The 25,182-nt window shown below is 52.5% G+C and overlaps 1 protein-coding gene across 2 annotated transcripts in view; it reads right to left on the reverse strand.

Moving 5' to 3' along the window:
- NEURL1B (neuralized E3 ubiquitin protein ligase 1B) overlaps nucleotides 1-25,182 on the reverse strand; it is an 85,406-nt gene that overhangs the window by 25,322 nt on the left and 34,902 nt on the right. Inside the window, exon 1 of one of the 2 annotated variants that reach the window (XM_035338766.1) lies at nucleotides 4,941-5,087. The exons of the other annotated variant lie outside the window; for it this stretch is intronic. Coding sequence (XP_035194657.1) covers nucleotides 4,941-4,971 — 31 coding nt within the window. The 5' untranslated portion in view covers nucleotides 4,972-5,087. Of the gene's footprint in view, nucleotides 1-4,940; nucleotides 5,088-25,182 lie in introns of those variants that run through there. 2 annotated transcript variants of the gene reach the window in all.

A 25,182-nucleotide genomic window follows, 5' to 3' on the forward strand; every position in this document is an offset into this window, starting at 1 on the left:
AAGTGCCGTTTACCAGATGTCCTACCTCTTCGTAACGCAATTCCCCTCGAGAGCGTAAACAACAAAGCAGAAGCGAAGGCACCTGGACACCACCGTGCAGCGTGAGAGCGTAACAAAAGAGCGCACCGAAGCGCGCTCTCGCCTTAATGGCACACTTGGCAACGCGCTGCGCGCGGCTGACAGCACAACCGGCCACGGGGCATGACACACAGCTCCACTTAGCAGTGCCTTCCTTGAGAGGTGATGTCTTCCTGGGCTCGAGTGTTGCTGTTTGTACAGTCTCACCAGCCTGGATCCCGTGGCAGCGCTGAATTAATCACGCCAGTTGGCTGTGGCACATTTTTGGGTATGTGCTGTGCAAGGCTGGTTAAAGATAGTCCTCGGTATACGATCAACCAGTTCCAGCTCTAAATCACCATGAAGGCTAAGCAGATTCACAGGTTTCCTTTTGAAGAGTGGAAAAGCAGAAAGCTACAAAAGAAGCAGTGAATTAATCTCTTCTTTGCACTTCTGTGACCTTTTTCCTGGAGATGCTTCATGTCTGCATGTTAATTAATTTACTCTCACATACCCATGTGAGCCGAACAGTGTTGCCTGCCTCCTTTAAACACAAGACGCTGTATGATAAAGACACTCAGGGGTGATGCAGGGAGTCAGAGCAAAATCAATGACAGACTGTAGAAACCTCAACTCCCAGACTGAGAGAGGCAGGGAAACAGGCAAAATGGGGCTGGTGCTGAGGCAGGATTAACACCTGTAACCTTGGAGCTGAACCAAACCCAAAGCAGAAACTGGTCTGAACAGATATCTTTTTCACTCAAACCAGAACAACCTGAAGTGTTATTCTGTAGTTTTGTTGAGGTCAAACTGGAACCAAACCAGAAACTGAGCTGATTCCCCGCTCACAATACCGAGAACTCCTCCTACGGTGTATCACTAGCAACTAAAGGGGGAGGAGGGAGGAGAGAACAGACCTAAACAAAAATGCTTTTTGTAAATGTGATTTTACCCCCTGCAAAAGGCAGATAGGGCTCTTCCCACTGAATGGACTTCATTACTCCTCTCATTCAAAAGACGTACATACGTTATGGCAACAGGCATCAGTACACTGAAAAGGACACAGCAACGTCAGCTTGTACCCACAAGCTAAAAAACCCCGCTGCACTGACCATCGCCATCTTGCAGCTGACTGAGAGGTGCGAGCATCAGCCCGAGAAAGGTCAAAACTTGGGATTTCTGGCTTGCTGAGAAAGGGTTAATTATTAAAAGCATTGTTCTTAAGAATGCAAGATAATTTATAGAAAATCAGAAACTGAAGCCATTTCTCCCAGAACAAGCCCCATTCTCCCTCGCCTTTGCCAGACCCAAATGCCACTCATACTTGGTATTCCTCGCAGTTGTGAGGAAGGCTGTGGGAGAAGCGCTGCAACCAGATCCCAGCCGGATTCTTAAAAGGGAATTTGGCTCCTTTGTCAAATACCAGCGGCCCTATTTGGGCCAGGATCAACAACTGCATCCCAACTGCAAAGCCCTTTGCTCACACCCTGGCCGGCGAGTGCCCCCGGCCCTCCCTGCCCTCCCGCAGCAGCAGCTGTCCCCTCTCCGCCACCAGGCCACTTGGCTTCCCGACGCTCCCTAGATGTTCCTCCTCGCTATCTCCCGCACCTTCCAGCCCCATGTAAGGGCTTCTCCGGGTCAGGGGAATTTTAACCTCTCCCAGCCTGCTTGTCCTCAAGTACCGTGGAGTCTCCTGCCCTCGTCTAGCTGCTAGCCCTACAGGAGGAAAGCAATTAGCACGGAGAAATTCGCACCACCCACAAGGGCTGGGGTGCAGAGGGGCGTTGCTCGTCGACGAGCTGGCCCCGGAAAGCAACTCCTGTACAGGGCCGTGACAAAGCGTTGAACGGGGGCCATACAACGCAGGGCACCCACCGCCGCCACCGTCCCGGCCCGCAGGCCAGGACACGTCCACATCCCTGCAATGCCGCTCACCTCGTTTATCTCTCACCTGTAGGAGACAGGAAAACGACGTGCCTCAATACCCAAGAATTCGCTCTTGCCTAACCGCCCGCCCGCAAAATGAGCGTGAACAATGGGCAGGGGGGTGAAGGAGAGGGAGGCAATAAAATAAATAAAAGCGAGCCGCGGCCAAGCGTCAGCTCCCGCTCCGCGGCCTGCTCCCGGCCTGGGCTCCTGAGGGAGCTGCCGGAGGGCGAGGAGCGGCCAGCCCGGCGGGGACGTGTCACGTCCCGCTCAGCTGCCACCCTGGCAGCAGTGACTTCCACCAGCACCTCAGGACCGTTGTTAAGCACATCTGACACATCTCGGCTCCTTTCCACTCCAATGCCTCCTCAACCGGGTCAAATATAGAAGCTGCCTTTCATTAGCCCCGGCCTATTACTCATTTCAATACCACTCCGGGTAGAAACCTCACTGCTAATTTGACAATGCCTTCATGCCTTGTGTGCTAACCATGAGATACTTGGCAAACACGGGGTTCCCAAGCTCCCGATACAGATTTCTGCCCCACCGCTGGCGTGTGCCCTGCTGTCGTTGAATGGAAACGTGGGCAGAGAGGATTTAAAGATGCAAGGAGCGCCGTAAAACCTCTTTGAATAAATCTGTATGTAAAAATGAGTTGAACTGTGCTCAACGGGATTTAAAAATTAATTCCGCTATTTGAGGAGACTATTTACATTTATATAGAAAACCTGAATTGTTGATTGTTCGGCTTTTTCGAGAGCCTAAGGATGAAGGTCCCTCCACACTTCCTCTACATCTGATCAGAAAGGAAGGCCGTTTTCCACCTTCAGCTATTTATGGTGAACAAAACAACAAAAGGGGAACAACATCTGTAGGTTTCTACAGTTAATCATTTTAACGCAACAGGTAGGCAAATACTAGTTTGGGGGAGTCTTATTTTTGTTTTTAAATAAACTACTGACGCACATAGGGCAGGGGAGAGCAATTCCTTTGTTAGTTAAAACAAGAGTGAAAATGCAGTGCTCAGTCTGCCAGGGTGAAAAAAGAGGTGCACCTTGGACCAAAAAAAAAAAAAAAAAAAAAAAGAGGAAAGACTTAATTCTGATTGATTATCTTTGAGTAATTCTAAACAGCCATAGCATTTATAAATAGGATTTCATCCAACCATTCAGTCTGCTGGAAAAACTTCACAGTTTTCAAGATGACTGTTCCAAGAACAGCCCTAAACCTGCTTCCCTCCCTAATGACATTTGGCTAATGAAAGACAAACAATGTACCCAAGAAGATCAATATGAAAAATTGCTGAATTCTGTCCAACTAGACAAAATACATTTATATACTTTAAAATTGCAAATGCCCATCATCTTTTCTGCAGTCACAGGCTAACAGCTTCTTTTGGCTATCGTTACCCCGTAGGAACTGAACACGGCTGAATCTGAGGAAGAGACACGCTCCCGGCATCTTACAGCACATTAGCAAACAACGTTCAAGTGTCCTGCGTGGGTTTGTGCAATTTGACTAATGTTTGCAAACGGACTATCCCCAGCAAAGCAGCGCTCCGCAGACGGTCTCCACCTGGCAGGACAGGACTGCGTATTTCTAGGCCACCAGAACAATGCTAGAGTTGGGAGGTCTACATAAATCAAGCCTTAAGTTTTTTCCATCAAACTTTTCCTCCTTCTCAACGACTTTTAGAAGCACCACTAGGAACTCTTTAATCGCAGAACTGCGGTACAACTGATGTCATCCCTTTTTTTAACTTCACGTGTGTAAGGCTGTGCAGAGGGAGGCTGCTCAGGAGATACCGCTTTAGCGATAGGCAGAAGGGCTGGTACAACTCAGCCTTCTGTAAAACAGCTCGCAGCTAGATCCCATGGCCAGCAGGTACGGGTATTTTGTCTTTGGGAAGGTTTAGCCTTAGCAGGGGAACCTCCCCTGACCCAAGGATATAGCCCTGGCTCTCTCAGGTTTTTTGCATACTTCCCTTGACATTGCCTCCAGCTGAAAAGCTGACCCACAAAATGAATTTTCTCCAAGGTCACGCGCTCCTTACAACGCCGGTTTGTGAGGTATTTAAAAAAATGCAAACTTCCTTATTGTGAAAGTAGCTGATTTCCCATTTAAATGGAATGGGAAGCAAAAGATGCATAAGCTTGCGACTAAAAATCTAATCACAGGTTCACAGCAAACCCACAAGCCAGAAGCTTTCTTTTGTGCCTTGAAGATCCCAAGTACCCTCTCTTTGCAAAGACAATATACGGCACATCCAAATGCAAATCTATTCCTCTCTTTATTTCTATATTCAGCTCCCTGGCTGATTACAGGGAGGCATGTGTGTGTGTGTTCAATAGGTCCTCCTGCTTCTTTAAATAAGTTTAATAATACCCTTTTTATTTATGGGCGCCCAAAGTACAAAGGATGCAAGGCAGGAGCTCTGCAAGAGCAGAAAAGAAAAGCAAACTAGCCGAAGACACAGGCTGGCAAGGGCTCGGCGATTCAAAACTGTTGATTCTATAGCGACCAACTGCTTCCATTATGCACCGGTTCTCGGAGGAGGAAAAAGCCCAACAATTACGAACTTGCAAAGGAAAGGAACCCGCACGCCTCCCGTGCAAGGGCACACTTGGCTAAACAGGCAGTTTAAAACCTGGGCAGGCTCGGAAATATTCCAGACCCGCTTTCAAACACTTTTCCTCCGGTGACTCTGAACAATGTCCTCCTGCATTAAAAAGTTGCATTAAAAAAAAGAAAAAAAGAAAGAAAAAAAAAAGGCAGAAGAAGGCGAAATGCAAAGCCAGCCGCTCGGAGGGCTCACCGGGGAGGCAGGGCAGCACCGGCCCGGCTGCGGGAACCCCTCCGGCGGCGGCCGCAGCATCCCCGCCGCCGATCCCATCTCCTGCCCGGGGCCGCAGCGACCCGCGGCCACCCCACGGCCCTCCCCGGAGCCCCGGCGGTACCTGGCAGCGTCTTGTGCACCGTGTTGCCCATCGCTCCGCTCGGCGGCGCGGCGGAGCCCGGCGCTCCGCAGGGCCATGGACAGCGCCCGCCTCCCGCCTCCCTCCTTCCCTCCTCCCTCAGCCGCCGCCGCTTCCCTCAGCGCCCGGCCCGGCCCGGCCCCGCCGCCCCCCGCCCCACACAGCGGCTCCGCCCCGGCCCGGAGCACGGCCGAGCCCAAGCGAGCCGAGCCGGGCCGAGCCCCCGCCTCTCACTCGGGCTGTGGGGCTGGGGGGCCGCCCCGCCGCCGGCCCCGCTCCGCCCCGGCTGTGAGGGGGCTGCTTGGCCCCGCGGGGCTCCGCCACCGCCGGGACCCCGCTTGGTGCCTCAGGGAGAAGAATCAATGGGGGCTGCAGGGCGGGAGGGCACGGGTGGGTGTTAGAGGTGCTCCCCCGAAGGGTCCCGCGGACTGGGGTGTCCGCCGTCCCCGTTCTGTTCCCTCATGGGGTGGCCTTGGGTGAGGCGCCCCGCGTTGCCCCGACACGGCTGGGGCCTGAGGCCAGCCTTGTGCTGGCAAATTCAGAGCCCACCGATGCTATGGTGACGAAGGACACCCAGTGCCGGCGAAATCGGCCTTGTGATTTTTCCGCCTTCCAGTCTCAGACATAAAAGCAAGTTCGTAGCCCCGTTACAGGAGAGCGAGGGGCTCCGTCTTCTTGCCGGCCCCACTGAGGGGTGGTGCTGCCAAGCCCTTCTTTGGCTCTGCCTGCTTACTTTTAAACAGGGAGAAACAGGAGGGTAGGAGCCACAAAATGCACTGCAGCCACCCCACTGGGTTGGTGCGATGGGGAAAGGCCGGTGCTTCCCGTGGCAGGAGTTGTCTGCACAGACTCGGACATGTCCTGGGACATAAAGTGGAAGGGGAGAGAGCCAAGCACCAGCAGCTCATCGGCCTGGCAGAGATCAGGCTCTGATCTATTGCAGGCAAAATAAGCTCGAATAACAAGCCTTTAATCCCTAGATCATGTTGAACGGGTCGAGTATGGCTCAGGAGATGAGAGGGGACAGAAAAACCTAATTTCCACTATTTTGTGCCACCATATGGATTTGTTAAAAATGGGATTATCGAACGAGACACCAGCAGCTGTTCTTAAAAGCGCTTGCACCCATCTGCTGTCGTCTTAGGTTAGCATATGTCTCCCGCTGTCTGTGGTGCCATAGGGCAGGAGCCAGCGCGCTGCGCACAGCACTGCCCTTCAGGGACACGGGGAGGGGAGCAAAGCCACACAGAGGGGAAAGTCCTCGTTTCATTGCACAGCGGGGAACGGGAGGCTTTGCCTAATCCCGACCAGTTTCCCTCAGCAGGGAGTGGTAGTTATTTTAGGGCTTAAACGAGCCTTCGTGCCAGAGGGGTTCTCCCAGCCGGGGCTCCGCGGCTCGCCGTGTGCGGGCTGCCTGCCACCTCCCCGGGGGCAGACCGGGAGACACGCCACGTCCCTCCTTCCACACCCCGTCCACAGCAGCCCAGAGACAGTCACTGCCTTTCCCAAGGGTGTTCCAGCCCTTCCTCCCCCCAAAAACGAGACAAAAATAGAAGACAATGACATGGAAATGCACATCCTTAGGACATGGAGGCAGCCTCCAGGAATGCAAGCAACGCTCCTAGTTCTCCGCATCGTAAAAATGTAGAGTTTGTTAAAATAACCCACTTCACACAATGCTAAACAATAAGCACAAGAAATAGTTTGGTGAAGATGACTTCATCTTCCCCAGAAACCACCCTGAGAAAGTACAAGAGAACCAGGAGGTGGCACGGGAACTGAAAGGCAATGCAAAGTCACTGCTCCGCCTGCAGAAACGCAGAAAGGAAACCAACTGTCCAGAGCAGGGGGCCACAAATGAAGGCTCATTAGCATGTTTAAATTATTTCCGCTCCAGCGAGCTTTGATAACTATTGATAACACACTTCAGTAATCTCTTCTGTAAGCCTGACAGATGGCAGCTCCTCTGAAGAAACCCCCTTCCCTCTCTCCCCCTCGTGTTGACCAAGGGACAGGATGACCCCCAGAGGTGTCCTTCACTTTAATACCTGCATTCTCACTTGCAGACATAAAACAGTAATAGCACCCAAGCTCTTTTCTAGTATTTTTTATTACTAGGTCTTAAACCATTTTGCAGACAAGGTTAGTGACGTTATTCTTTTTTTTTTACAGGTGATGAAACTGAGGCACAGGAGACACGTACAAGGTCACCCTGTCAGCCAGCGGCAGGCTCAGGAGCAGAGCTGTGGAAGGGAGCAGCCCCAGCCCCTTACCTGTGTTGGATCCGGAGGTATTGAGGCATGCATGCTGTGCTGCTGCTTCTCCCACTACGTCTTCTGTGCCCCTCTCCTCCCCACTCCAAATTCGACTCAGGGTAATACCATGCAAGAGAAAAAGGATCCGAAAGGCACTCTGTATTACACATGGATGTAAGGCATCTACTTCTCAGCTCGCCTGAATCGCCTCTAAATCTTACCATGTGTGGATGCGCAACCCAGGACTTTAAAATCTGGGACAAAAAAGAAAAGAGACAAATTTCTTTCTGAATCAAACATGGATGACTTCCACCTAAGATTTGTTACAGGCAGCGATCCAGTTCAAACCCTCCTATACCCGTGTAAACAGCCCAGGCCTTTCACGAGATGGCACAGGCTGCACTGAATGGTAACACATAAACATACTCATCAACGTCATGTTTCCAGAGATGGAAATTACTTCCAAAGAACAGCTAAATTTCCGCTGATTGATACCAGCCTGAGTTATAACTCTCCTTAGAGCATCAAATGAGTCGCACTGTCTGTATAAACCCCTTGGGGGCTTGGGTTTTTTAGGATGAAGGACAATGTGAGTTGTAAGGTATCACTCTTATCAGCTGTCAGCCTCGTGTATCTAACAGATGGCAATAAATAATGACAGGCTCATCTCTTTCAGCAACAGTGAGTGAAACACTGACAGCTCCGTCCATCTTCCCCCTCGGGGCAGCGACCCCGCTGTGCTGGTGGGGCGCAAGCTCCTGCCATTCCCAGGGCAGCTGCACGGGGGGCATGGCGGGGGCCGGCAGCCCCAGCTGCTGGGTGCTTCCCTCTCTCAAACCGGCCGGTTTTGTCTTGTTCAGAGCTGAGCTCTGAACCTCTCTCATCCCATACATACACTTTTTTCTTTTGCCACCTTTAGGGCTTCCCCAAATCTCCATCGTATGGTGGAAGCCAGATCGCGGCTTGCAAACTCTTGTCAGGGGAGCTGCACTTAGTGCTGCTCCACGGCCCCAGGGCTGTCACCTCCTGCTCTGGCTTCACGCCCCTGTGCCTTCATTCTTCTCTTTTCTTTTCTCTGTGACACTAAATCCGAGCAGACACCTGGAGCATCCATTTCTGTTTCAGCCCCAGCTGTCTGGAGCTCTGAGACCGTCCAAAGCACTTCCACTTCCATCACATCTCACCCCGAGCTCTCCCTCTCCCTCCCCTACTAAGCGGGAGCTCCCTGGGAATTGTCAGAGACCGCGGACAAGAAATACCCAGGAAAAATACGTGAGTTGACTGCAAGAACCTACAAGGCTCTTCCAGCAAGCAAATGCCACCACACCTAGCAGGGAAGGGAACAGGACACGGTCCCTCTGAGGCACACACTGGTGACATGGAACACACCTCTTCAACAGGTTTGTACCCAGCATAAACACACCAAGCAGCACCACAGAAAGAATTGCTTTCCTACTGACACAGGCTCAGCAAAAAGCTCGTTTTTGCAGCTGTGCTGCATGGCAGTACGTGCTTCCCTCTGCACAAGTCCCTCTCCTGCTGGCACCTTGTGCTTCCTTCCCCCCGAGCCAGCGGCTCGGTGACTGCCCGGGGAGGCAGGAGATCTGGCTGCGAAACACAGATGTCTCTCATCTCCCAGCCTCCCAGCCTCTGCACCTCACCTTTGGAAAGAGAGTATTAACGAGCCTCGATCCTGCTCAGAGAGGAGAAAAAAAAAAAAAGCTGTTCCCTGTGTTCCCTGAAATCCCGTAATCCACGTTTTGGAGGTATTTGTTTAGGAGGGATGCATGGACAGAGCGTCCTCCAGCAGCGCGCAAAGCCATCCTGCCACCCACACGTTCCAACTGCTGCAAGCAATTGCTTCCCTCCCCTGCTCTCAGCGTTAGCACAGGATGCACAGGGTCCCCGCAGGTCACACAGAAACTGGCTTTTACTTTTCTTTTTTTTTTTTTTCCTTTAAGAAATCAAGGGAAGCAGAAGCTTCCAACGCAACAGTCGGAAAACATGCACCTTCCAAAGAGCTTCTTGAACTGGCCTTGACTGCTCAGCAATTGAAGCTGTTTCCTGATCCAAGCCCTTACTGCCTGCTGAAGATCTGGCTGCCGTGAGGCTTATTTACCCCAAAGCTGGGGAGATTAAAGCACATTTTCTGGGAGACGGCAGAACGGTGTTGGGCCAGAGGTGACCCATGGGATCTGACGCAGAGGGAAATGCAGCCCGCAGAGCTGGACCCATCCCGTGGTCAAAGAAACCCTGTGAGGCTTCAGAAGCAGCAGTACCCATCTGCCCTGATGGCACTTCTATATTCACAATGCAGCGAGCGGTGCGATGTGTGCCAGTCGTGCAGCATACGGAAAAGTAATCTGACGAGAAGCCAGAGGAACTCTCAGCCAGAGAAGATGTGGGCATCGCTGGCAAAAAGGACCTGGCGATGGATTCCTTGGCTGCAGGAATCGCAGCCCAGGCAGAGAGAGGAAATGGTGACACCACAGTGCGGCAGGGCTCAGTATGGTGTCACCCGCACGAGCCGCATCCCAAACGGCTTTGGTACGAGCAGTAACACGGGCACCAAGCAGCAGCAGAGGCAGCCATAAGGGGCAGAAGCCGGGGTTGCAGCGAGGATGATGAGGCTGCAGGGAGGAGCGAGGAGCAGCCAGCGGAGAGGAAGCATCGACGGGGAGGCTCGGGGAAAGCATCTTTTTCTGGGAAGAGTGCGGCTGTTTGTTCTGCTGCGCTGTTAATCCCTGTAGAAGGACGGCGCTTGCTGTCCGGAGAACCAAGAAGCATCAGCCGTGGGTCGTTCCCTGCCCTTTGCACGGGGCATGGGGAGATGAGGGACCCGTGGCCATGACCCCGTGGTCCCAGAGGCACCAGCTCTGCTGGGAGATGCTCCATCTGTGAGTCCCAGACGAATGCCCTTTCCTTCGCCGGGGGCGGCGGGTGGGTTGGGCCCATGTAAGGAAGAATTTCCAATTTAGAAACGAACAGAGGCAGTTCCTATTATTGTTGGTGGAATGTCAGCATCTCTGGTCCCAAGCACCACTGTCAACAAACACGCTCACAAATACTCCTTCAGCATCAGCCAAAATAAAAATACCCCCCCCATTTCTTTCAGAGAAAGCGTCTCTAGCTCAGCGTTCACTACACACATAACAAGCCCTCATTTTTCATCTTAAACCCAGTCTTGTCCATGTAATTGTAACATAAAGGAACCGGCTGTGGGCTGTGTTATCGAATGAGTCATCATTTTATGTGACAGTGTAATACGATTTGGAGAATTCTTGGCACGCCGGTATGGATTATGCATTATAATCTCTTAATTTGGACTGCCGGTGCCGCGCAGCATTGACCGGAGCGGGAGGGAAAGAGCAGGTTATCTGCTGTATTACAGCCCTCGCCCTGCTGCTGCTTGCTGGTGTGACCTTCGCGAGTGTGCTACCTGCTCTCTGCCTCGCCCTCCTCGTCTGCGAGGCAGAAACGAGCCTGTGTCTAGCAGCAGGGTACGCTGATGATTGCACAGATCTGAGGAACGTTACATACGGGAACATTATTATTTTAGTAAGGGAAGAAAAGCAGAAGTACTTTGCTTTGGATGCAACAGGCTGATCTCTGGCAGTACGATGAGAAATTCCCAGCACACAGCCCCTGCATGCTGTACACCTGGCACAAGGTCCTTGGAGGCAGTGAATGATTTTCAGAAACATGAGGAATAGGAAGCGCTAAGAGGAAAGCTACTGATTTCCAAACCGCAACTTTTCGGAAAATGAGGATAGTTTCTTATAAACATTGATATGCAGAAGATAAATACAGACCGTTTTGGAAACCCCACACCTCACATATTGCCTGGTAATGTAGTCTTGATGAGCAACATCGGGTCAACAGGCCCGGACCTGAGAAGAGCTGTTATTTGCTGGGGGGGAACAGAGGCAGTGCCAGGCGAAGGAGCTGCGTTTGGCTCCTAGGGTGAGGAGCAATGAGGGGCTGTCACCCTGGGGGGAGAGGAAGCACGTGTGGACTGGGAGCTGTGGACACTCGTCCGCTTCAGGCAGGACTCAAAGTACTGCTGTTGGTTCACCCAGTTCCTCCCGTCAGAGCGGAAAAGTTTGGGATCACAGTGTGCTCGCTCCGGAGATCCAAACAAATAAACCCAGAGCATAACATCTGCAACTGTTACTAGCAACCCCCCCAGGCTTCCCATCCCCTCTGCTTTTTTTAAATACAAGGCGACCCATATTTAGCAAAGGGTCACGAGGCAGCCAGGAGGCCGGGTACCCATTTCCAAAGCTTTCTCCATCCCTCCGGCTAGCCGCCTCGCCACTCCAGGAGGTTTGGCTTTCTCTGCACCGTGCAGCGCGTCTATGGCCTGGCATTAGCAAGAAGCAGTATTTCTAGAAGGAGGATGACTTTTATGAGACCTAACCACCAAATGGGGAGCTTGGGGAGACTGAGGAATCCCCTCGGAGAGATAAAACCACCCATTCAGAAGAAATAAAACCCACCACCTACGTTTGTTGGCAGGAGGGTTTTTTCTAAGTGTGGCCTTTGAAAAGCAGCATGTGCCTGCTGAGGCAGCTCTGCCAGAACTGGGAGACGGCTGGGACAGATCACCAGCCTTCCCCGAGACCAAAAGACCAAGTTTTCCCAGCCACCAGTGAGGAGAGGTCACCTGTGGCAGGCGAAGCAGGCAGACAGCTCCGAGTGGCCTCCGGGAGCAATTTGGGGAGGGCAGGACAAGTGAGAAGCACAGACACGGGACCTCTGCCCGTGCTTTCACGTCTCCCCTGTTACTCATTTCCCCAGGCAGGGCAATGACTGAAAGGCTGCTTGGAAATGCAGTAGCTGATAATATTTTACAGCTTGAGAGCTTATGTGAAAACAAAACAAAGCAAAACAAAAAAACCCTTATATACTACCTCTGACATCTCCCAAACGTGGGACAAACGTCTCAAGTCTTTGCTTGGGAGTTAGTCCTTCGGAATGAAGGAAGAGGAAAGAGAATGGAGGAATACTGGATGACCCAGAAAACTGTCAAGAAAAAAAAAAAGCTTTCACTTCTTGTTCAATCTTCTTGATCCTTTCAAACATATTACAGCAAAAGGGAGCTGACCCTTGGTGGCTTACAGTTAATTTGTAAACGTGAAGCTCTGTGCCCGGGGAATCCCATGCCGCTGTGCCAGCTACTCAGCACAAAGCTGTGGCTGGAAGGGCTGTGGGGAGCTCTGCACGTGGCTGGCAGGGGCTGGGGGCAGAGCAGAGCCCACCAAACCCTGCACCTCTGTGCGGCTGGACCCATGGCGCCCAGGTTGCACAGGGAACCACGCACGGCTGCCCACCAGCACGTCATCACGGGGGGAAAACGCACACAGGGGCCAGCGAGATGCACGAAGCAGCCACGTAGAGACGAGCAAAGCCTTTTGTTCTGCATATCTCCTGCTCTTCATTGAGCGCATCCAGCACAAGCAAGGCGAGAGATGAGTCACGGCTCTCGCACAGCCGGGGCTCCTGGCTACCCCGAGCCCCGCGCCTGCATCAGCGCCACGACTCAGCGGGCACGGCGGGGCAAGGACGGGGACGGGCAGCAAAGCTGGGGGCAGCAGTGCCACCAAACACCCCGTGGTTTCGAGCCAGAACCCACGTATTGCTCATATAAAAAATCCCATTGGTGCGAAGGAGAACCCAAAGGAGATGAAGTCGGGACTTTCCCTTAACCGTGAACACACCAGGGCTGCGTGGATGCTGCTGCTCCCGCTGTGAGCTCCAGCCCTCACAACTAACCTTATCTCCTGTTTTCCACGCATTGTCCTTCCAGAGCCACGGCTTCGAATCTTGACCTCCTGTGCATAACACTGCTGCCTTTATCCCTAGCCTGGGGAACATGAAATCAGATGACAAAGAATCCAATCTCAGCTGTCCTCTTCAGGGCAGAACAAGGCATGATTTATAGATTTATATACACACATGCCCATCTATTCATCCTCTTAGCAAACAGTTCATGAAGTGTGCCTTAAGCCTTTCTGAATCGGGCAATTCTCTGCTTAGACAATCAATCCCTAACTGAGAGTCTGCAAGGAAAGACATCATGTTGCAGGAATGCTGCAGAAGCTGTTGCATATACTGTTCCCTTTGTTGAGAATAGCATCTTTGCCTTGGATATATTTTTTTTTCTCCCTAGCCATTTAATTTCATGAAACAGGGCCCGGTTCCAGCAGGCAAGAAGAACATAGCTAGATTTTGCTTCTCCTTTCCTGAAAGGCTGAGAAACCAGATTTTCAAAATGTGCTTAGTGGGCGTTTGGTGGGACGAATTCTCTCCCCTGGTTCGGCGTTTTTGAGACAGAGCGAGCAATAGCTACATTGCATATGGTGCCTGCTTTTTCTCCTACAGCAGGTAGCCCAGAGAGCTACAGCTTCCCCTGCTATGAAAAAAAAATAAAAATAAAAAAAATCCTAGTAGCTGTTTTAATTCAACAAAAAATCCTGCAAGAGGCTTTAGGTTAGACCTTTTGTGAAAACGGTTCGGTGCAGAAATCTGTAGAAATGTATCCAGTGCTTGAGAGTAAGCCGAGGCTTTTCTCTGCATCCTCATTATGTTGGAGGTTGCGTGCAGAGACCATGCAAACCAAGGGTGATCCCGCTGTACCTGGTGATCTTAAGCCGCTGCAGAACGACTGGTGTCAGACATTGGCTGCTCAGTTTGCAGAAACACAGCCAGGTGCCGTGGAGATCTCCGTGTGCCATGGGGAGAGGGTCAGGAGAGCGGGTAAGGAACGGGCAAGCGGAGCAGAGCAGGAGGATTCCTAATGAATGACGTTCTTGTTTCCACACATTCTTATTAACAGAATAAAAAGGAGAGAAAACACTTGCCAAGATGTGCTACATCTGCAGAATTGTCTCCAAATTAATTGCACGTCGAGGTGCTATGAGGCATTGGTAGTTCTTAAAATGTGCCGGGTTTTTAGGTGCCAATTTTAGAGTCTTCCCAGGAGATAACGGCCTAAACCTGCTATCTCAGCTATTAACGAAAGAGATGCGATTTGAAATCAGCAACAATAACCCCTCTGAGACTCAACAACCTGGACTGGAGCAAACAGCCCTGCAGCCAGGAAAGGCAGTTTTAAAGAAGACTCCATCAAACAGCTCCAGTTTCTAAATCTTGCCTCTACGTTTCATTTGCCAGGCAAGCCCTTCAGACCGTGGGGAAGCCCTCTTCCACCAACCTGCTGCCGAAAACCATCCTTTTGGCCAGGACACACCTCTGCACCGCCCATCTTTCGGCTCTGCCTCCACGCAGGTCACTGTAACACCTGCCCCACGTGGGGCAGGACCCGCATGGTCCCAGCTCAGCAGACCTCAGCTGAGAACATCCCCAACGCCAGGTAGCCATGCGATGAGCCTGGCCATTGTTGGGTGTTTTGTTTTGTTTTGTTTTTTATGAGCTCAATGACCTGATTTACAGCTATTTAGCCATTTTTTTTATTTTTAAAAGGGAATTTCTAGTAGTGAATCCCGATCCTGTGACTAAATGGGTACTGCTAGGAGGACCACCAGCTCAGGCAGCACTTAACTCACAAGGCTCCATCCCAGCAGGCACTCAAAACATTGACCTTGCACCAACTGAGACCCAATACCAACATCAGGCAAGTTTTCCACCCATAAACAAGACTGGGATCTGAACCTTGATCCCTTTTTCTCTGTGACTGGGAGCAGGATCCAGGATTTCTCTTCCCTTTGAGAGGCACTTGGAGATAGGCAGCTGACAGACAGCTACTACAGTGCCACGTGGATTTGGGGATGTTTACAAAACTGCAGAAGCCAGAGCTGTCTAATAAAGGGAGAACGCTGAATTCATTACGCCCCCAGACTGGGTTTGGGCTCAAAGAAATTTCAGATGAAGGGGATGTTACGAAACTTAATAGGACATTAAAGCCTTTCTTCTGCGGTGCCAAAGAGCCAGCCTTTCAGCCTGACATTTAACCCTTCCCTTTGAAAAGCTCGAGCCCCATTCCAGGCTTTGCACACTCACAAACGAGACCCACCCTGACAAGTCACGTAGCCCATCACACCCAGAGAGGTTTGCACCAAAACAGCTGGGGAGGGACGAGAAGCAAGGTCCCAGCGTGGCTTTTTGGAAGCAGCCAGTGGCACGACTGCACCGACACGAGCCCGCCGACGTGCGCTCCTGGCAGCTGATTTTCCCAGGGCAGGGGCTCGGCAGCTTCTGGAAGACAGCCCTTTTCCAAAGCATCTCAGACAGCCTTGTGAGAGAAGCGAGGGCTCCCCAAGCAGCAGTATCTACCAAATGTTGCTATAAGTCTTTTTATAGTTCTTCCCATTTCAGTGCCCAGGCAGCACATCCAGAGCCACGGCGCGCTGAGTCAGCCGGTGACATTGGCCGGGGAGAGACAAGGGCGCAGGGCACAGCTCCCCGGGCTGGCCTGGGAGATGATCCTGGGATAGCTCAGCTGCACATGAGCCAGGGGGGATGCGGGAGCATGCTGCTGCCCTGGATGCGCTGAGGGATAGGGACGTGCATGCAGTGAGACGAAAAACGCACTGCCATGGGGCTGCCTGGCCCGTCCTGGCCAGCTCAGGGATCTCTGTGCTTCCCGTGCCCAGCACCACAGCCTGCCCCCGGCAGGATGCCGAGAGGTGGCTGGGTGAGGATGCCCGTTTCCTGAGCCAAGCTGCCCCAGCAGCTTGTCAGAGGTCTGCCAGCCACTGTCAGCTCAGCACAGGACCCAGCGAGGGCTCCAGAGGTAAGCGTCTGTAATCCACCTCCAGCTCCTTCCCTGCAGCTCACCCAGCGCTTCTTGAAGTATGTCAGGAAGTGAAAGCAGTTCCTGAAGCACACGTCTGGTTGGGTTAAGCACTCCACCTGCACCTACTTCAGGTGCTACCCCCAGAAATGCCCTGGGAGCCACCGACTCACCTCCATCTCCTGCTGCCCTGCAAAGCTCGGACAATTGCACTCCCCTCCACAGCACTCCACAGGGACAGTTGCCACAAGCTGCTGCACAGAATTAATGCTGCCACAAGCACTTTGGGAGCAGCAAGAAAGCCGAGCTACAGATGCAAACGTGTTGTGCTGAGTGGGAAGGTACCAGCAGGTTTTCACGGTGTGCTCCTGGCAGCCTCAGTGAGCGTCCAGCCCCTGCATCACCAGGGGATGCTCAGGGACAGCTGCAGGCAGGACACCAGGGCAGACGTCTTCACCTGGCCATCTGTCTTCATCTGCCGAGCATTGCGAGCAAAACAACATGGGTCAGCACACGTGCAGAGCCGGGCCTTTGTAAAGCAGGCACTGAGCACTGAGGAAGAGGCTGCAGTGGCTCTGCAGCCATCAGCTTCCAGCAGCTTCTCGCTGTGCTGATGGGCAGAGCATGGGAGAGACATCCAGTCCCTGCATCTTCCAGCCAGCTCTGCTCTTTTACCCTCAGACCAGCAGCTCAGGCAAGCAGCTATGCAGCACCAAGTCCCTGCTCGTAGCAGACAGCTTTTTCCATCAAGCGCCAAGTCCAGCTCATCTCTCTGTGCTCTGAGCTGGGTTTGCTCAGGGTAGGAACTGGACGGAGTTTCGGGAGGAAATCAACAGTAAATCTGCCACTGATTTTCCCGTGGCCATGAATTGTCTCTGTTTATTTTAAAACCATGCCTATTCTGAATGGAAGTGCACTTTATTACCAAAGGGTTTTATCTGAAGAGAAGAGGGTGTTTCAATTCACATCTCTGTGAAGTGAAAAGGAGGAGATCCTTCGCAGCACTTGTGATACATCCAGGTAGGGAAGAGAACAGTTTGCAAGACATCATCTCCACTACCTGGCAAGGACTGAGCCTGCTGCCTTCACTGTGCTCTTGGCTTACACCGGCCCATCCATCATCTGCCTCTTTAACTGGCAATGATGAGGAAATTATGCGTGTGAGCAGCCATGTGCACCACAGGGTGTAATTCCTAGCGTCCCAGAGCAAACATTTTTCCTGGTGCTAGCAGGTGTTTCAATCCTTCATCTGGACTTTTATGAACAGTGCTGCTGGGTATCTCCCTCCAGCTGCTCCCACCGTCAGCCTGCCAGCTGCGTGCCAGCTGAAAAAAGCAACGGGGAAGGTTTCTGGGGCATCTGGAGCATCTCGGTGTGCCCTGCCCTCACCCTCAGCTTGGCTTTAAAGGCTGGCGCGGGAGGAAGGAGCAAGGGTGGTGAGCAGACCAGCTGGTAGCTCCTTGTGTTCCCTCGGACCTCGTGGGTGGTGTCTGTGCTGCAGCAACCAGCCGTAGGCAGGATGGAACAAGTGGGTCACTCAGCTGCGGTCCCCACAAGGGTCTGTAACAGCAGGTCACAGCGGTCATGGATGTGGCCAGGGGCTGGGACTGAGTGAACTGCACCAGAGCTGCCCACAGCAAGCAGCATCACACTCCAGGCTCATCCCTGCAGCTCCAAGCAGCAGCAGTCCAAAAGTGCTCGGGCTGTGCCTTCTCGGGAGGTGTTTTCATGACTCTTTTTTCCCTGCATGTCAGTGCTTCACTACAAACAAGCCTCCGAGCACCCTACGGAGGCAGGGGCTGCTGCACTGCAGTTCTGCAGAGAGAAACCAAGGCACAGAGATGCCACACAGCCGGTCACAGCCCCCACGTCACCGGGAAGGTCTCCGCCTGAGTGGGTTGGGGCACCAAGGCTGCTCCGTAGGGGCAAGCCCCTGGCACAGCTCTGTGAAGCAGCTCTCCTGGGGCACGAGGACTCCACGTTAGGAAGCACCAGGCTGGAGGTGGCTCCCCACAGCAGCACCACCTCGCGCGACATGACTGCTGGCCAGGTCCCCGTCCGCACTCGGTCTGGCTGCAGTTACTCATTCAGCATTACACTGAGATCCGCCAGTCCCTGTCCTTGAAGCAGCAGGGATTTATCAGCAGAACCCGACCTACGGCATCCCCCTGCAAGCCTCTGGGCCACACACAGCCCTGCACAGCCGGGGGCTGCAGCACTCCCCTGCCCCGGTCCTGGAAAGGACTCGGGATTTTCTGCATATGGAAAGGGCTCTGTGCCGAGGGTAAGCTTCACGTCGAGCTCCGAAACGACTTCCATCTCTGAGCCATACCAGCCCCAGAAGCCAGCTCTCCAAAACCCCAAAGGTCAGACCACATAGCTCTGTAGCATTTGGTATTTCTGGGTTTGCAGCCATGTAACGTCCCCAGGAATTAGAGAGGCAGGGTCCCAAGTCTCTCTCTAAAACAAGGCAAACCACTGATTAACAGAAATGGAATAGGGAAAAACAGGACATGTGTTTACTTTCCTTATTTCTTTTGCTGTAATTGTTCCAGACCTGTCCAAGGAAAGCATCCCTCAGGGCTTATCGGAGCAGCCACCGCAAAGGAGAACAAAGGAAACACCAATCATTTCCAGTAAATCAAAAAATGACAAGCTTTAACCTTCAGGAGAGAACAGATTCCTGCAAAGGGTTGGGCCGCTCTGTCTTTGAGTTTCCTTTTCTCCAGTCCCAGTTTCCTAGCAAAAGTTTCCTCAAACAATAGAGATTGGCATCAAAAGTAAAACAAAACTAAAAATCAAAATTAAAACACCCTCTTCTCACAAATAGGCTGAAAATGGAAAGATGTGGCTTGTCACTTGGGAGCAATTGGTTACTCCGAGGAGCTCACGGCAAGCAGCGCAGCCCCGCTGCACCATCACGAAGGGCTGAAGGCTGCCTCCTGGCTCCCTCTCCCTCCCTTCCTACTTGCAGGAGAGACGTCGGGGACCAGGACGTGGCTGCTCACACCACGGAGCCGCTGCAGGTCGCAGAGCCCCCCATGAGGCTGGGGAGCTGCCAGCAGAGGACGGGAAGGATGAAGAGGTGCTCCGAGCGGGGACACAGCCTTCAGGAACCTGCTCAGAGGGGCTGGGGGCCCACGCATCACTCTGGGAGCTGGGCGCAGCCTCACTCTGCCCTTCTTTTTGGCATCAATTCCCTCTGCAGTTCTCAGCTCACATGCGTTAGTATGCTCAGACGTAAAGCAGACTTAGAGAAGTCTCTAAAGACAAAAGAAGCTAAATGAAGATACTCTGGCAATGAGGGATTGGCCCAGACACCACGGCTGACCCTGGTCTCCTTTCAAAAAACCGCGAGGTGCTGACCTTCTTATCCCGTGGGAATGAATGGGAAGCCAGCCCAACCTGATGACACGCTGGTTTAAAAGTATCTCCTGAATCAGGAGGAGTAAAGAAACTGCACACAAGCACACACACCTGTGACTATCAGAAAAGAAACCATGCAAAGCTAAGTAACCAGAGATCCTTTGAGAGCGGCAGATGTTAGATACAGCTGGGTAATTGCTCGGGCTGCTGTAAATCTAAACTCAAGGGCCTCTTTTTCATGGAGGATGCTTTTCAAAGCCCCACAGAGAACAAGAAGTCCTTCCCATTTTACTCACACATTTTTCCACCTAGAAAAAAAAAAAACGAGACATCTCAAAACCTTCATGTCTAGGGAACAAGCCTCCACGGTAGAGGCGCATCCAGTGCAGAGCTCAGGCGTGTGACAGGTCGGTGCCACAGACCGGCTGCCGAGGAGGAACGTGCCCCCTGGCACCGTCAGCCCTGGTGAAGCAGGATCCTGCCCTGTGGCCCTCCTCCACCGTGCAGTGACGCAGCCCAGGCCAACCGGCTGCCCCCGGGCATGTGCCAGCAGCAAGCCGAGTCCTGGAGGACACAGCAGACGGCCTCAGGACGGGCTGTGCAGAGTCACCACGGCCATGGAGAGCTTTGTACCCTGTGTGCAGCTCTCCCTTCCCCTCGTCCCAGCTCACCCTCCATTGTTTTACCATCTTTTAGTCTACCCGGACAGTTGCCGATAAGAAAGATTTGTTCTCTGGGAAAAAAATGCCTCGGTAGGCTGCAGCTGAAGCAAGAACTATGAACGGGTAAGCTGCTGCTCCCAAGAATGCGCCCCAACCTGAACGACGGGCTGGGCAGAAGTCTCTGCTCAGACCTCGGCTGGAGCCGGGACTCGCTCGGCGCTGACGTTGGCTCTGCAGGGGCAGCGACTCCTGCAGCAGATGCAAGCGAGTGCAATGGGCCGGCTCGAGAGCCCCTGCAGCTCAGCACCCTGGGTGAGCCAAGCCGTGATAATTAGGATACCCCGAGCACCGAAATGCCGCGTGCAGCCTGTTCTGCCGGTGGTGTGCTGGAGCAGTGACCCACGCCAGCAGCTCACCGCTCCTCTGCGGCCACCCAGCTGCCCCACGCTGGGTAGGAAACGTCCCCTGCTGCTCCAGCAGTGGCCCTGCCAGCACACAGGGATGCTTGCAAGCATGTTTGTTTTTTCTGTAGAGAGGAAAGGTGGTGGTTTTATGGCAGAGCCATGCTCTGAGGGTTAGTTTCCAAAGAGATCTGAGCTCCTGAGCCATTTTCCACCTCTGCTGACAGCTGTCTGCTAGGGGCAAACCACTGAGGGTCATCTGGCATCAGCCCTTATCGGAGCCATCCACCCCACAGACAGGACAGTGATCCCTTCATTACTGCCAGGTTTCCAGGGGGTCCAGCAGCTCCAGATGATGGCTGTTCCCAGCGCTACAGAAGCCACAGCAGGTTGCAGCTTATCTGCAGGAGGGTGGGAAACCACCAGGGAAGGAACTTGGACTTGGGGTGATGAACCGAGCACAGCACCCATATCTCTGGAGTCTGCTCCGATAACAGCTGCCAGCTCCTGACCTGCCAAAGCCCGGCTGCTGGAAGAAAATTTCACGTGAGTGAACAGAGCTCCCATCCTTCGCTTTGCAGATTCACCCAGCACCAAACTCAAACTCCCCATCCTTCAAAATCCATCATCCCAAATACCAATCACAGCCCCACAGTTTGCTGCTCAGAGGCTCCAGAAAGGAGTTCATGGCCCTGAACCCTGAAAAGTGGCGCTGAAACAGCCATGGAGAGATGCAACTCCCCAAGTAAAGCCTGCAAAAGCAGGTCTCCAAACTGCATTTGTGCATGGGGCCGGTGTGAAATTGAACCAAGTGAAGTGAAATCAGATCTCAGGAAAAACTCCTGCTTACAGGTAATTTGTTAAAGCCCTAAACCAAAGAGGCACTTTCTCACTACGTGCTCTGGTTTTTCTCAGCAGTTATGCTGAGTTCGCCATGCTCCTCTTGCTAGTCCTGCTCCAGTGAGCTCTCACTGAGGAAGTGCTGAGTTTTCCCTGCCAAATGAGGAGAATTCTCTGACAAGTGCTCAGCTACAAGAAAAAGACATCTGACAACAATAACAAAGCTTTGGTCCAAAAACTCAGAACCATCCTGGAAAGAAAAGGCTTTTCATTGCCATTTCACATGCTCTGATATAAACTTTGCCAGCCTAAACCAGCCATGCCAGTGAAATAAATTCACCGTTCTTTTAATCTCACCTTTCCTTCCCTCCAGGTTGGTTTTAACCCAGGTCACTTATCTAATCGGCTCACGCACCTGCACCCCAGGGAGGAGCTGGTGCAAGGGCAGGACAAACAGCGGGAGTGCTTCTTCCCGTGGAAGCGGTGGCTTTTACCCCTCAAAGTGCCGGTGAAACCCTGCCCTTGGGTGCTTTCTGTGCCAGCAAAGCTCTGCTTCCATGAACCTACGTGGGCCTGCTTCTGGGCACAGGGGTGGGACAAGACCATGAGGTGAGTCACTCCTCTAGCAGCCCTTGTATCATTCTTCAGAAGGGCTGGTGTGGAAAAAGGGTCCCTTTTAAGGTAATGCTCAGGGGGTGAACCAAAAGAATTATTCTTAAAATTAAGAAAAGAGATAGAAAGAGAGAGAGCAGCTCTGATATTCTATATAGATGAAAGTCTGGGCTGCTGGAGGCTTTGAAATCCCACCCATAGAATCGCTCATTTTACAGCCTAACTTCTTGTATCCACAACATCGATGTGCTAGCATTGTTCTCTGTCATTTACCCCAGCCTGACTTTTCCCTTTCAAAGATGCAAAGCTTCAGCAGCTCCCAGGCCGTGGGGATGCAGCAATGAGCAATGGAGCAGCGATAGCAGAAGCCACGAGTAGCTCAATGTGTGAGGACAGGACACTTGTGTCCTTCATGGAGAGCAGACTCCTGAGGAGCACGTGTTGGCTCCTGTGATGTGCCACGAGCATTGAAGATAGGCCTGAGGCCAGAAAGGGAGAGCTAGGGTAGCTGCTGGGTTTGTAATTTCTAGGATGAGGATGGCATCCATGAGCAGTCTGCCTGTCCTCCAAAGACCACAGATGAAGTCACAGCACAGGAGGAGAGCCACAAAACAATACAGAGAGTATTTATGTGTATATGAAAGCCCAGAATGATGTGCTCAAGCCTCTCTGTATGGCTCCAGGAAAGGGGCAGAAAGTTGGACATCTTTGTTTCTTTCTTCTGTGCCTACCACGTAGTTGACACTGCAAGCTGCCTGGAACGAACGGGCTGAGAGGCACTGCTCTGAGACAAAGGACCCTCCCCATGGGGAAGGAGAAAGCTGCAGACTTTGGAGAGAGTTAAAACACCTCTGTTGGGACAGGTTTCCCATTTCCCCTGAGCAAGTCTTATTTTGTGTGCCAACAGGCAAAGTACAAATCTCCAACATGAGCCCAACAAGCGTGGTGTGCGCTGGTGTGGGTGCATCTGTGCGTCTATTCCTGCCTGCATACCAGGCCTGGGTGAGCTTTGCTCCAGTTTGCCCCTTTGGGGACAGCGATGCAACTGGTATGCAAGGGCTGGAGACAAGCAGCAGCCCTGGTATGTGCCATCACCCAGCCTCTGCTTCCTCCTCCAGCTCCCTGTTCTCACCCCTACCTTGATGTCCTGGGCACAGCGTGTGAAGCATTCAGCAGCAGGGCAGGGTTCACGTCTCTGCAGCCCTTGCTGCTGGCTCCCACCCCCTTCCTTGCCAAGCCATGCCGACATCCCCTTCCCAATTGTTTCAGTAAAACTGCCCTGGGAGCCTTGTGAAGCAGGGAGAGAAAAGGGCTCCAGCTCAGAGAACAGCAGCCTCCTCTCCCATTCACAGTGCAGGTGCAGTCAAGTAAGGCTTGGCACAGAAGTGGGAATAACGTGGTGCTGCCGGCAAATGGTTTATGATATAAATCTATTGCTTTAAATAAAATTTACAGGGCAGCTTGTGGTGGCTAAGCACAACTTGATCAGGGACCAAGGAAAGCACTCCCGATGCCAGAGAGGTGCTGTGCCCAGGCTGTCCTCGTCTGCCAGCCCCAGCCCCTGAAACAACCAGAGCACCTGCCCTGAGCTAGAGGCATTTCCAACCCAAAACTTAGAGATAGAAAGGACACACTTGGAAAAGGGAGCCCTAAAAACACTCTCGTGAGGTAGGCAGGATGTAGAAATAACTCAAAATGTTCAGTCCTTGTTCTTCTTAACCCAAGGCATCCATCACTTGGAAACCTAGGAGCCCACACACACATCCAGACCATGCCTGTTTTCTGTCCGACTCCTGACTGCACAATCAGGTATAGGAGAGGATTTCTTGCAAAGTTCTACAGGAGTCAACGGGAAAGCTGAGGGCAGGGTCAGGTCCTTCTGATAGATTTAGGCCTAGAAAGGGCTCTTATGGCAGGGTAGAGTCTGTGCTTGCCACCAGGGTTCAAGAGAGGCAGAGGTAAAGCAGCGATGCGTTGCCCCACTCTACAAGGGTTGTGTCCTGTCTTCACCGCACACACTTCCCAGTCTCCGCTGCCGTTCACAGGTAAGCTCAGAAGGGGTCCTTGGCAGCAAACATACACCTGTGCATACTGTTGAGGTTAAAACAAGATCCCAACCATGCCAGATCTGGGTTTTATCGTATTGAGAACTAAGCACATGCAATTAAACTGTTCTTAACCAAATACCAAACCGAGCAGCCTGGCTCCTCTCATTCCAAGTACCGAGCATGGCTGTAACCCCAACTCAAAGAGCTGCTTGAGGCTGACAGACGGGCAGAAAGCAGAAGTTGGTGTTTCCAGGGGGTCAGATATTTTCCAAAAGACAGCATTGCCCCCGCTTGCCTGACAGCCTTAAGTTGCGCAACAGAGTTAACTTTATCCACCCACTTACTCCATGTTCTCAGGCTACAAGTACAGCGTCATGTGAAGCACCAGTGACAGAGCTCCTAGGACAGAGGGGTTTTCCCACAAAGCGTCCCATTTCCAGGGGAATTCAGAAGACTCTTGAACCAGTTCTGCCCATCCCAGCCTGGGAAGGCTGGGCCAGTGTGACAATGAGTGGGACAGAGATGAATATTGGCTGTCCCTGAGCCAAGCAGCCTCTTCGTGCTGGGGGAGCAAAGAGGGGGCTGCTCTGAGGGGGGCTGGTGCCAGACAAGAGCGACTCGGTGGGGAGAAGAGACTCAGTTCTTCTACACACACAGCTGCTTTTCAGGCTTGCTAAAGCTACAATGCTAAGGCAGATGTTGGAAAGATGGATGGATGGATGGATGGATGGATGGGCGGGCAGGCTAAAATGTGTGAAATGAATGAGTGCTGCTCTTGTTCCTGAAAACAAGACACCTCACATTTGGCAAGAATACGCACGCAGTCTCAGCTGTTTTCCTGGTGGCCGCACCTGCTTGAAAACACCCACGGTGGCTGCAGTCTGTCTCCCCTCCAGGGAACAGCCACCAACCGACTACAAAACCACCCCATATGGCTCAGTCTTTGTCTGATGCTCCTCCTCCGTTCACACACAGAAGTTTCTCTCTGCAGCTCCTATTGAAGCCTAACGGACCTTTCCCAAGGCATAATAAAGCCTCATATGAGTGTATTTTATCTTACCCTTCCATACACCATTCAAGCCTTTTCCTCTACCAGCAAACACCACTCTTCTGGACCCCTGGGCCATCTTTGCCTTTGGGAGATCTGTCTGAGCCAAGAAGCAGCAGCTGGGACACGTCCACCCAGCTGTGAGATAGCAAAAGTGCTGAGACCCCTCGACTCCAGCCACAGCTGAGGGTCCCGTGGAAGCCATGTGCATGGGGGCACAAACTCCACCGAGGTTTG

The sequence above is a fragment of the Oxyura jamaicensis genome, chromosome 13, assembly GCF_011077185.1.
Source record: "Oxyura jamaicensis isolate SHBP4307 breed ruddy duck chromosome 13, BPBGC_Ojam_1.0, whole genome shotgun sequence".
In the NCBI taxonomy this organism is placed as follows: Eukaryota; Metazoa; Chordata; class Aves; order Anseriformes; family Anatidae; genus Oxyura; species Oxyura jamaicensis.